At 37.0% G+C, this 12,347-nt stretch overlaps 1 protein-coding gene across 1 annotated transcript in view; it reads right to left on the bottom strand.

Annotated features, from left to right (window-relative positions):
- Positions 1 to 12,347, bottom strand: part of LOC126883255 (protein O-mannosyl-transferase 2) — a 169,343-nt gene that overhangs the window by 115,607 nt on the left and 41,389 nt on the right. The window contains exons 3-5 of the mRNA XM_050648550.1: positions 10,370 to 10,454; positions 4,573 to 4,677; positions 3,659 to 3,767 (exon numbers count right to left, since the gene is read on the bottom strand). Coding sequence (XP_050504507.1) covers positions 3,659 to 3,767; positions 4,573 to 4,677; positions 10,370 to 10,454 — 299 coding nt within the window. The remainder of the gene's footprint in view (positions 1 to 3,658; positions 3,768 to 4,572; positions 4,678 to 10,369; positions 10,455 to 12,347) is intronic.

Here is a 12,347-nt window from a genome sequence, read left to right as displayed (position 1 = left end):
CCACAATTAAATTGAAACAAATAATTAATCAGTACATTTTTTATTTATTTTTACATTTCGTAAAATGATAAGTGCTTAATAATATTTGTTAATTTCTCATTTGGGCCTGGTGTCCCCCACATAATTTTTTATGTCTGACTCAATGTTGGTTAATAGCAACCTCAAAGCCCCTGTTTCTATTATGTCGAGCCTATTTCTTTGTTTGTTTCTCAATATACATACAGAACTAAAACCTTTCTCCACTAGATATGTTGTGGGGAATGCTAATAATAGTAATTTGATTGGATTCCACAAGATTGGATACACCTCTTTTATCCGCCGCCAAAATCTTTCATGCCCACACTCCCGAAACAGACTTTCAGAAGGACATGGCGTTTTAACTTCCACGCTGAAAGGATCGATAAATCAAGTTGGCATTTTCAGACTAGTCAAATCTTGGAATCGGGACTACAGAGCTTCTTTCAATGCTTGAAGGTGGAGGCAATATGTTTGAAGATCCTCAAAATCACCACAGAGATTTCAAGTTGGGGAATTTGGTCAGATATCTTCTCTGTATATTTTCTTCAAAAATATATAGTTTATCAATGAATGCTCCGACTACTCCTTTTGATTTGGACATATTTATGTTCTTCTCTTGTAGTTGCAGGTTCGTTTCATTTAATTTTCCAAAAATATCTGATAAGTAAGTGATGTCATTTCGCTTCTCTTGTAGTGCTGTACTCAGTGTGAGGTCAGGGGTAAGTCGTATTAAGAGATTCAATAACAGTATCCATGAGATTGAAGAACTGCCGTAAGTAATTAGTATTAATGTATTAAATATCTCATCATTTTCTTCACAACGTGTACGAAATATTCGATCATTCTTTGGTTTGATTTAATTTTATTTACTGCATCTATGACAAGACGACCACAACTTCGGCCGTTCGCTTTTTGTTCGAGTCAGATCAGCAGAGTTGGTACCTACTTTTATCATTCTTATCCCACTTTTATTTCTTTCTCTTTTGTGCAGATGTTCGCACAATACGAACGCTCGATCAAAGGAAAATGCAGAATTTATTATAATGTATTACATACCTATAGAATTAAATTGTATCATGAATAATAGCACTCTGTTACTATTCGAGATGTTTGTGTCATTATTACCCGCATTGGTATACATATATTTACTTTTTATTATCCTATGGATATCCAGTCGAAAGTATTGTATTTTTTCCCAATTACCCATTTCTCGTGTCCCGGATGCTAATCGCCCCCTTTTCTCTATTGCCCCCTTTGCTCTATCGCCCCCCTGAAAATTTCAAATCGCCCCCAGGGGGGCGATTGCCCCCCGGTTGGGAATCACTGCTGTAAAGAGCAATACCTCAGTCGTTATTGGGTTTACATAGGTCTCTCCGACGTGAATCTCTTTGTTTTTTTATTAGCCATAATTTTATTCTTAATGATTTTTTCTACAGAATTAAATTGTTTTAAGTTATTCATGAAAAACGGTTATAAAACGTGAGTTTTTTTCAATAAAAAATGCATAGTTTCAATCGCTAATAACTTTTCCGCTCACTGCGGATACAGTTCCAGCGAAACTCCTCTTCAATACGGAGCGCGCCCACCTTGGCAAAGTTCCAATTCCATCCATTGCATCTCTGCCATTTGTGTTCTTTCTGGTTCAGTACGCCAAGAAGAACTCATTTTATGATTCTCCTTGCTCGCCTTAAATGCGCTCTCGGTAGCCATCGCCGGAGTGGTGGTATGTAGGGGGGCTGCGCCAATATGAAAACTCCGTCGATTCTCTACGGTTGACCTGCCGAACGCCGGCTGCAGGCATCGTATCATTACACATTTTTGTGGTAAAACTAATAATAAACGAGATAATTCAATAATTATGCTCTGTCACTATTTTCCCCCCTAACTCAGAAAATATCGACCGCACAAAAAAATTTGTAATAAAAGAAATAGCGGTGAACGTAACGGCGGAATTCATTCGCGATTTTAAACTTCTACTACTGCCCCCCCCCCCATTTTGAGAAGCTCGACATGCAATTGCTATACCGACTCAAGGTCGGGACACACATATCCTGCACATATCCGCACCGAGCAGGCCAGCCTGGTCTTGTCAGCTATTGCTGTCTCTGCTTTCGGCTCGGTGCGGACGCGGTACTGACTCGGTGCGGATATGTGTGTCCCGACCATCACACTGGTTCCAAACGCTAAAAACGTGGTCATGAGGTAAAGTAAAAAGTCCCTAGATAGGGATTTTCATGTTTACAGTTATTTTCTTATACTATCGTAGAGTCCTAATACGCAGAAATAAGAATCAGACCGGATCTATTCTTGTTCGTAACTCCGGAACAAGTGAGCCATGTAAGACCTTATTTTGGCCGGCAGTCAAAGTCAAAAAGAACCCGTATACTAAAAACGCTGTAAAAGTTTTGTAGTTTATCAATTTTATTGTTGTAAATCAGATTCTTCTTTTTCTATGGTTTGTTTTTTAACCAAGAGGAGTGATTCAAATTTACCGCGCTGTATTGCTTGTTTGTAATTGGTCCAACCGCAGGCGAGTTTACTCCACTGTTATAAAATTTTGACACTAATGACATTTATTAAATTTTGACACTAGTGACATTTCATAGGTTAATTAAGTTATATCGGCGGTTTTTGAGTTTTCTGTGTTATTCCTTTAATTTTTAGATTGTTAGTCTGCTTTTATATAAAAAGCAGTTGTTTTGGAACTCTTTAGCGACGTATTAATTTAATATACTATTTATGGATTACCGTTGAGGGCCGACTAGATCAACCAAAAAAGAAGATGTATCTGGTTACTATTCTAGTGACCTTCTTGGGTGTGAATCTGTCTTTGTAGTTTACTCCTCCTGGTTAAAAAATAAACTATAGTATGTGTTAATGTAAGATAAAAGTTGACTAAACATTTGATAACAACAAATGCATAAAATTGGGTCGTGAATAAATAGTAAAAATATACGTGAAATAATCAAAATTTCGTAAAAATTCATTCAAAAGGTACATAATTCTGCGATCAATGTTTATTAAGTTCAAAATGTACAGTAAAGATACAATTTCACATTGGTTTAGCTGCCTTTAACTGCCTTTTTATTGCTGGCAGTTGTTTGAATACAAAAGTGTGAAATGACGCATATTACATGATTCTAGCGATTGTTGCGTATGTATGGGCGGTTGTACATAAGTAATAGGTTCTGAATAGTGTACTTCGAAAAGAAAATGTATTGGTAATCAGTAACTTCAAAAGTCCACTCTAATATGCGTTAATATTATTCACTCTAATATTTCAAAAAAATATGCGTTTAAAATAAAATTTTCGAATTTCTTGCAGCCATATTGGATCCATCATTTTTTTTTTCAATAAAATAATGTTAGATTTGTACTCAGCGACCTTAAACTACCAAAGACAAAAAGTTTGGTGTTTTGATTGATATTTCATTTTTTTTTCCGCCATGTGGGATCCGCCATTTCGTTTTCCAAAAAAAAATGTCAGATTCGTAATCGGCGATGCCAAAAACTATTAAGTACGAGAGTAATTCCGAAGTGTATGAACAATATACGCTTTTAAGTTCATGACCACCTTTTCGGCATTTGGAACCACAGTGCGACTGGATTAAGTATCTTATTGAAAAGCAAGTCCACTCACCAAATAAAGTTAATAACGATGAAAACAATGCTGCAGATATGTTATCCGTCATCTCATCTACTGCTATGAAAGCCATTGGTACAATGGTTGATCCAAGAGCACTGCAAAACTACAGGAAAAGTTCAATAATTAAAAATGATATATTGGAATGCGATAATAATAGTTAGAAAGGGAAAGTTTGCAGGCTATATATTTTTACAAAGAGTTTCCACCATCTTCATCATCTTTCCAGTAATCTTATGGGCCTCTATTTCTTATACATTGGAAAAATACTGTAAGTATGACTTGTACACAATTCTAAAATATATACACAACCAGACTTATAATGGAATCACCATGTATTTGAAACTTGCAGCTTTTGGAATAAGCTTATTGGCCCTCAGAATAAGACTAATTAAATGTTATGTACCGGGTGTCCCAATAAGAATGGCTCTCGGCCATATCTCAGGAACCGTTTATAGTACAGCTTTAAGAAAAAAATATTTATAACAGAAATTGCCTCGGGAAAAGCCTGGAAATTATTTTCATAATTGTAAGTCCACTGCTAGAGGGCGTAATTGAATATCAAAAATTAAAAAATCAAAATTTTACAAAATTTACCTAATGAAAGTGCACTGGAAATTTAATCATCGTATTCTTCATAAAATTCTGCGCGTATTTGATTTCACAAGTTTATAAGTCTACCTTTGTAAATAAGAGGTGGGGGTGGGGCTATTTTCGATAGGACGAAAAGCCATTGGAGTGGAATGCATATTAAACATTCGGTTAACATGCGCACAGTACTGTGAAGTTCAGTATACCCAGGATGTCGCACAAAGCTTTTGAAAAAAATTATTAAATTGAACAGTGTTCAGTAAGCCCAAATTCGGATACGTTTTAAATCGCTTAAATAATTTATAGAAAGGGTTACTTACCATCCTCATTCCCAGATATGACGTATTTTCATATTTGTCACCAGGTTTATCGAAAGCAAATTTTCCATCGTATCCTGTCAAATATCCAGAAAGACCTATAAGCATCTGAAAATGGGAAATATATGATATAACAAATAAAAATAAACAAAGATAATAATATGGACCAGAAGATGAAGAAACTTTTTTCATATTCTTGTTATTCGTTTCAAAACATATATATTCTTTTTACATCTTTGCAATCCGGGACTGCACGCTGGGGTTTGTTTTGGTTGGATCAGGGAGAGCAGCACATGTGCCTCCTGATGAGAGATTAATAAGTTTCGAAACCGGTAGGGGTGCTTGCAGCACTCTCTGATTGGACTAGAATATGGTTCGGCTGTGTTTTCATTTTGCAACGAAATTGAAAATGGTTATTCATTTTTGATTTACATTTACTCTGTGTGGAGTATGAAGGGAACCATTCTCGTTGGAACTTTACCGCGCTGAGCAGATGGGACGTGAATTGTAAATTGTAGAATTCCCTCATCTTCCTTAGTCTCAGCATCCGTATGGCTTGCAAATTGTAGAAGCCTCGGAGGTGTAACCAGAGAAGGTTCCCATTGTTTTCATTCTGGTGGGATGTAGAATAGCATTATGTTGTTTTATATGCCATTAGAGTGAAAACTTAGTCTTTTTGCTAGCAGTTGCCGCTAGGGCATCTATGCCATTTCGTTCGTTGCAATCCGGGACTGCACGCTGGGGTTTGTTTTGGTTGGATCAGGGAGAGCAGCATATGTGCCTCCTGATGAGAGACTAATAAGTTTCGAAACCGGTAGGGGTGCTTGCAGCACTCTCTGATTGGACTAGAATATGGTTCGGCTGTGTTTTCGTTTTGCAACGAAATTGAAAATGGTTATTCATTTTTGATTTACATTTACTCTGTGTGGAGTATGAAGGGAACCATTCTCGTTGGAACTTTACCGCGCTGAGCAGATGGGACGTGAATTGTAAATTGTAGAATTCCCTCATCTTCCTTAGTCTCAGCATCCGTATGGCTTGCAAATTGTAGAAGCCTCGGAGGTGTAACCAGAGAAGGTTCCCATTGTTTTCATTCTGGTGGGATGTAGAATAGCATTATGTTGTTTTATATGCCATTAGAGTGAAAACTTAGTCTTTTTGCTAGCAGTTGCCGCTAGGGCATCTATGCCATTTCGTTCGTTGCAATCCGGGACTGCACGCTGGGGTTTGTTTTGGTTGGATCAGGGAGAGCAGCATATGTGCCTCCTGATGAGAGACTAATAAGTTTCGAAACCGGTAGGGGTGCTTGCAGCACTCTCTGATTGGACTAGAATATGGTTCGGCTGTGTTTTCGTTTTGCAACGAAATTGAAAATGGTTATTCATTTTTGATTTACATTTACTCTGTGTGGAGTATGAAGGGAACCATTCTCGTTGGAACTTTACCGCGCTGAGCAGATGGGACGTGAATTGTAAATTGTAGAATTCCCTCATCTTCCTTAGTCTCAGCATCCGTATGGCTTGCAAATTGTAGAAGCCTCGGAGGTGTAACCAGAGAAGGTTCCCATTGTTTTCATTCTGGTGGGATGTAGAATAGCATTATGTTGTTTTATATGCCATTAGAGTGAAAACTTAGTCTTTTTTTATTCTTTTTATATATCCTTCCTTTTACGGTGTTGTTAAATTACCTAGTATGTTCTTCCTTAATTTGACGTTGACTGGCTCATGACAATGTCGAGCCCGCCGAATACGTACTTCTTAATTTTTTGAAGTAAATTGACTATGGTGATAACTTTGACTAAATATTTACTGTTTGTACAAGGTTAGTAAGCGAACATAATGGGTGTTATGCAATAACCAACATAGCCTATTAGTAGTAAGCATGAAGTAGAAATAAGGCGTAGCTAGTTGAGCATTATAGTTTTATTCTGTTTATGTTAAGAAACTTCATAATTTATTTGTTCGTTGTCTACCTTGTTTATTTGACAGTCGTTATTGCTACTTCCAAGGTTGGTAACAATCTCAGTGAAGTAACAGTGTCTTGTGCAGTTTGAAACAGTGAATGCCTATAAAAATTCTTATGACATTCAAGCGGCAATTATACCAGGCTCGTTCTTAAAATAAATGCCAATTTCTGCATGTGCATTCATGCTCGATATCTTCTTCTTATTTAAGTATCGTGCCCAAATTTTAGGTGTGGGTAGCTTCCATGACAATTTGCCGAGATCGTTCTAAATCTTGTGCAGCATGTAATAGTTGATCTGCTGATAAGCCAGTCCATTGACGAAGGTTTCGGAGCCATGAATATTTCTTCCTACCAATTCCTCTTTTTCCGTCGATCTTTCCGTTGAGTATTAACTGCAACATCCTGTATCTGCTACCTCTCATTATATGACCGAGATATTCAAGTTTTCTCTTTTTTATCATCGTGATTAAATCACCTTCGCCTTGACCTACTCTGTTTAAGACTTCTCTGTTTGAAATGCGTTGAACCCAAAAAATTCTGAGCATTCTACGATATGACCACATCTCGAAGGCTTCCAATTTGTTCATCATGTTAATCTTCATGATCCAGGTTTCACATCCATATAGTAATACAGGATACACATAACATTTTAAGAACTTGATTCTTAGTTGTAAATTCAGCTGAGAGTTGCTCAGAATAGATCTAAGTTTCATAAATGTTCCTCTAGCAAGTTCTATACAAGTTTTAATTTCTTCATTCGGATTTAGTGTCTCGTTTATCCAACATCCTAGGTATTTGAAAATACTTTTGTTAGTGGTTCATTACTGACGATTAGTTGCATAGGGCTGGCGTATTTTTTGCTAACCACAAGTAACGTTGTCTTTGTTGTATTTATGCTAAGTCCGTTATTGGAGCATTCTCTAGTGGCTCGATCAATAAGGAATTGAAGATCTTCGATAGTTTCAACCATGATCGCGGTATCGTCTGCATATCTGATGTTGTTAATAGTTTCTCCCCCGATTCGAACTCCACAATGCCCTTTCAAGGCTTCGTTAAAAATTATTTCTGAGTATACGTTAAACAAAGTTGGAGATAACACACAACCCTGTCTGACACCTCTTTGAATGCAAATGTTGTCTGTCTCTTTGCCATCTACCAGAATAGAAGCTTCTTGATTCCAATACAGATGTTGTAAAAATCTCAGATCTTTATCGTCTATTCCAATCATTTCTAGATATTCAAACAGCCTATCATGTTGAACCGTATCAAACGGCTTCTCAAAATCTATAAAGCAGACGTAAATTAGTTTCTGTACTTCTCATGATCCTTGAAGTAATGTTAGCATTGAGAACAAAGCTTTTCTTGTTCCCAATCCTTCTCTGAAACCGAATTGTTGGTTTCCCATTATCTCTTCACATTTCAGCTTGATTCTATTAAGAATTATCTTAAGAAGTAGCTTGAGAGAGTGGCTCATGAGACTAATTAGCCTAAAGTATTTACATGATGATGTATTAGGTTTCTTTGGGAGTGAAATAAATGTAGACTCTAACCATATCTGTGGCATCATCCCAGTCTCGTATATGTGGTTAAAACTGTTTGTTAGTTCTGAGACATTGTCGTCATCTAGAAGTTTGAACCAGTCTGATGGTATTTGGTCAGGACCAAATTGAGATTTCCCATTTTTGCTTTGTTTGACGGCTTTATCTGCTTCCGCTTTTAAAATACTAGGACCAGTATTTGTACACTTTGTGGTGTTAAGTGGTGGCCTCGTATCCAGGAAGAGCTCTTTTATGTAGTTAGTCCATTCCTCCTTTTTTTTGTTTAAGTCGAGAATTATTTTACCTTTGAAATTACCTATTTTACTGAACCGGATCGCTGAATATGTGGACACTAAAATTATTCCAGTACAAGCAGGATTCAGACCCGGAAAGTGCTGCTGCAGTCAAATTCTTAATCTCACCCAACATACTGAAGATGGTTTTGAACGGAAAGAAATAACAGGAGTAGGGTTCAGAGACCTAACTGCCGCCTATGACACACTAAACCATCAACGGCTACTCGCAAAACTCTACGAAACTACAAAGGATTTCCGACTAACAAGGTTAGTGAAATGTCTCCTCCAGAATAGACGCTTCTACGTAACGCTCCAGTCCAAGAACAGTCGGTGAAGGGACCAAAAAAACGGGCTACCACAGGGAAGTGTCCTCGCGCCGATTCTATACAACATATACACCAACGACCAACCCATACACCAACAAACAAGGAAATTTATTTATGCTGATCATACAGCTCAGGGAAGAACTTTCAATGAAGTCGAAGTGAAACTGACAGATGCCCTGGGAGACTTAGCTCTATACTACGATAAAAACCATCTGAAACCCAGCCCACAAAAACCCAGGTGTGTGCTTTCCACCTTAGAAACAAGCATGCCCGAAGGCCGCTGGAGGTGGAATGGCGTGGTCAGATGCTGGAACACAACGAAACGCCAAAATACCTTGGCGTCCGTCTGGACAGAACTCTGCCTTACCGATACCACTGTCAAGATGTCAAGAAGAAAGTAAGTGCCAGAAATAATATCATCCGCAAGCTAACTAATACAAAATGGGGAGCACAACCACACACCCTCCGCACTTCTGCCTTAGCATTATGTTTTTCGGCCGCGGAGTTTGGAGCACCAGTACGGACAAACTCTGCTCACGCAAAGAACGTCGACGTGGCTCTAAATGAAACGGTTCGTATAATATCGGGTTGCCTGAAACCGACACCAATCGAAGAGGTATACTCCATAGCTGGGATTGCTCCACCACCTATCGGGAGGAAGGTCACGTCAGAGGTATAACGAAAAAAGCAGGAGACGGACCGAAGACATCCCTTATATGACCACCAAACTCGGCCAAGCAGACTAACTAAGATCTCGAAAAAACTTCCTGAAAACATCAAGATCCATCCCCGAAGCGCCAGAGACGCGCCAAATACACCTATGGCAAGCGTCAGCTATCGCTACACATTTGCCTCCCTCAGAAGAAATGGCTGCTGGACACAATTTACCGTATCCGACTTGGAAAGCGCTAAACAGAGTAAGAACCGGCGTTTCAAGTTGTGCTAGTAACCTGAAAAAATGGGGATACCAGGAGGACGATACCTGCGACTGTGGCGCGGTTCAGACCAGCCGGCATCTACTATTATGCACAGAGATGAGAGAGACCTTCACAGAAGAAGACTTAATTATAGCAAATAACAGGGCCATCATTGGAATACAGAATTTAAAGTTGTTGGTGTTCCGGACACGGAAAGTAAAGTGATTTTACCATTGGAGTTTCTCATAAAGTGAGGAGTTCTTGAGTGTAGGTAATTTCTTTACCTACATCGGTACTTCTTCTCGGTAATAATGCCCGATATACTTAATAATAATCATTAGCGCAACTTTGGGATTATAGCAGGGTAGTCTTCTACCTCTTGGACCTACATATGTTAACAAGGAAGGTAACAGGGCAAGTTCTACGCTTTAACTGCCAATTATTACTCCTGGTTTTACCGTAAGTCGTAAGTACTCGTTTCTTTCAGCCTGAGTCGACCTGGGGCTAGCAGATATTTTAAAAATATCTAGATGTATTCGCTGGCACTGGGGATCGATCCCAGGCTTTCTGCGTGATACTCAGACACTCTACCGCCTGAGCTATCCGGCCCTATAACCCGATCTACTAATTTTTTAAATAAGTTAATTGCTTTGGTATTGGTTCTTATCTATGTGTGGTTTTGATTCTTCTTCCACATTCTACATTCTTTTAAAATATGTTTTGAACCTTTATATATTTACTTAAAATAAGAATATTACCTTCCCTAATGGTGGATGCACATCGAAGAAAAAGGTTCTGTTGATATACCAGCTTCCCATTTTACCAAAATGTGTCTCATCCCAACTAAAAAATAAATAAAATTATTAGTGTTTTAATTTGTGTTGTTTGTTATATTGTATGTGTTATAATTATATGAGAAATTTTATATAAATTTTTTTATAATTGATGGATTCGACCGTTACTTGATGGAAGTTCATTTTATCTAACAATAAAACACTGAAAACGTTAGTTTGGAAGTATAGAAAACTAACGTTTTCGTGTTTTATTGTTAGATAAATTTTTTATTGGGTTCTAAAATCCCAATGTGTATAGAAAATAATAGAATAGACATATATGCTTTATTGTCACTGAAAATTTTTACAATTTTATGGACAAAGCTTACACACAGTCAAAAAATAATAATATCAATATACAGTACATAAGATATAAAAACAAACACAAAAACAATTTATTGCAAAATTTATATAAATTGCAAATAATTGAACATACTACAAATAAAATACATAAAATAAAAATTTAGCAATTAATGTTAACAATTTCCTGTAATTGCCTCGATTGTCAGAGTCGTCGCCCTCAAAATGACCACGAAACGCTAATTCTTGTTTGGCCAAAAAACATACGGTATCTATTATAAGTGTGCTAAGGATATACCTATCTATTTTTTAACAAACTCATTATGTTTAGCAATATTTGCTTTAAAAGCTTGGTTAAGAGAACTTTCGATTCTTGTTTTGCCAAACTGAATCAAATTGGGTATACATCTTACATGTAGGTAACGGAGAAATTTCATGTCTCCTTTTTAAAACTCTAAAACTATTTAAATCTTGAACCTGGTCCACCCATTTTTCTGTAGAAACCAGAAGACATTGCCAACAATACCGTCTATTGTTCTTGCAACCACATAACCAAGGATTCTCACTGTACCAACTAAATTTAAAATATCGAACTATTTTTTTTGATTTCTTTTTTAAATTGTTTAAAATAGGCCTTTCATTTTCAATAATCGCATTTTTTTCTTCAAAATTATACAAGGAGAATTACTTTTCAAGTAGTTGATCGATTACGCAGCGACACTTATCCATGGTTAACTGCACGCACATTTTTTATAGGTACTGTAACCAAATTTAAATCTGGTAACAGGGCTACTAATATAAACAGCGCGCTTACGGGCTTACGCCGTCGCTCCTTCAAAATTTTCAGACACTAGCCGGTCCCGAGCGACAGGAGGATATAACCATTGTAACCACAAATGAGACTGGTAACAGAGTATAATAAAGTACAACTGAGTCACATAAACTCGCCAATATTTTCGTGTGTCTACGAGTAGTAGGCTATTTACTGAATTATTTACTATTACCTAACACATAATATAATAATATATTTCTATTGGTAAAAATAATGGTAAATGGAATTATTCATCGTCATAAAATACTTATTTGCAAGATTTTTAACTGTTACCAATGGTAACAATGGTTACATGGACGCTTCGCCAGTGATATATACATTGTGCAATAAAAAAGAAAGCTTTATTAACTTTTCTTTAAATTGGTGTATTGTAAAAAATTCTACGACAATTTTTAAACAAGGTATGCATTTTCAAAGTGTGACATATACACATACAATATGGAAGCGAGGACAAATCATCCCGGACAAAAAATCCCCACAAATTATCTCTGGACAAAAAATCCTCACAAAAAATCGCGTACAAATAATCCCCACAAATTTTTTGGACAAAATATCCCCACAAAAAATCCCGGACAAAAAATTCCCAAGAAATATTTGCTGTCGAATAGTTCTCTAAAAGTTTTCCTGAAATTTTAACAAATTTCGAATTCCAATTCTATGCTGAAAACTTTAAATTATACATGACAAAAAAGTGTGAGTTTTTTCAAAAATCGTGGAAAATATGGGGAATGAGCTAAGGCCATTATTAGACTAGGTAACTGGTGGCGCAAC

This window comes from Diabrotica virgifera, chromosome 4 (assembly GCF_917563875.1).
Source record: "Diabrotica virgifera virgifera chromosome 4, PGI_DIABVI_V3a".
Taxonomy (NCBI): Eukaryota; Metazoa; Arthropoda; class Insecta; order Coleoptera; family Chrysomelidae; genus Diabrotica; species Diabrotica virgifera.
The sequence above is the reverse complement of the archived record's forward strand: the minus strand, read 5'-3'. Positions and strand labels throughout refer to the sequence as shown.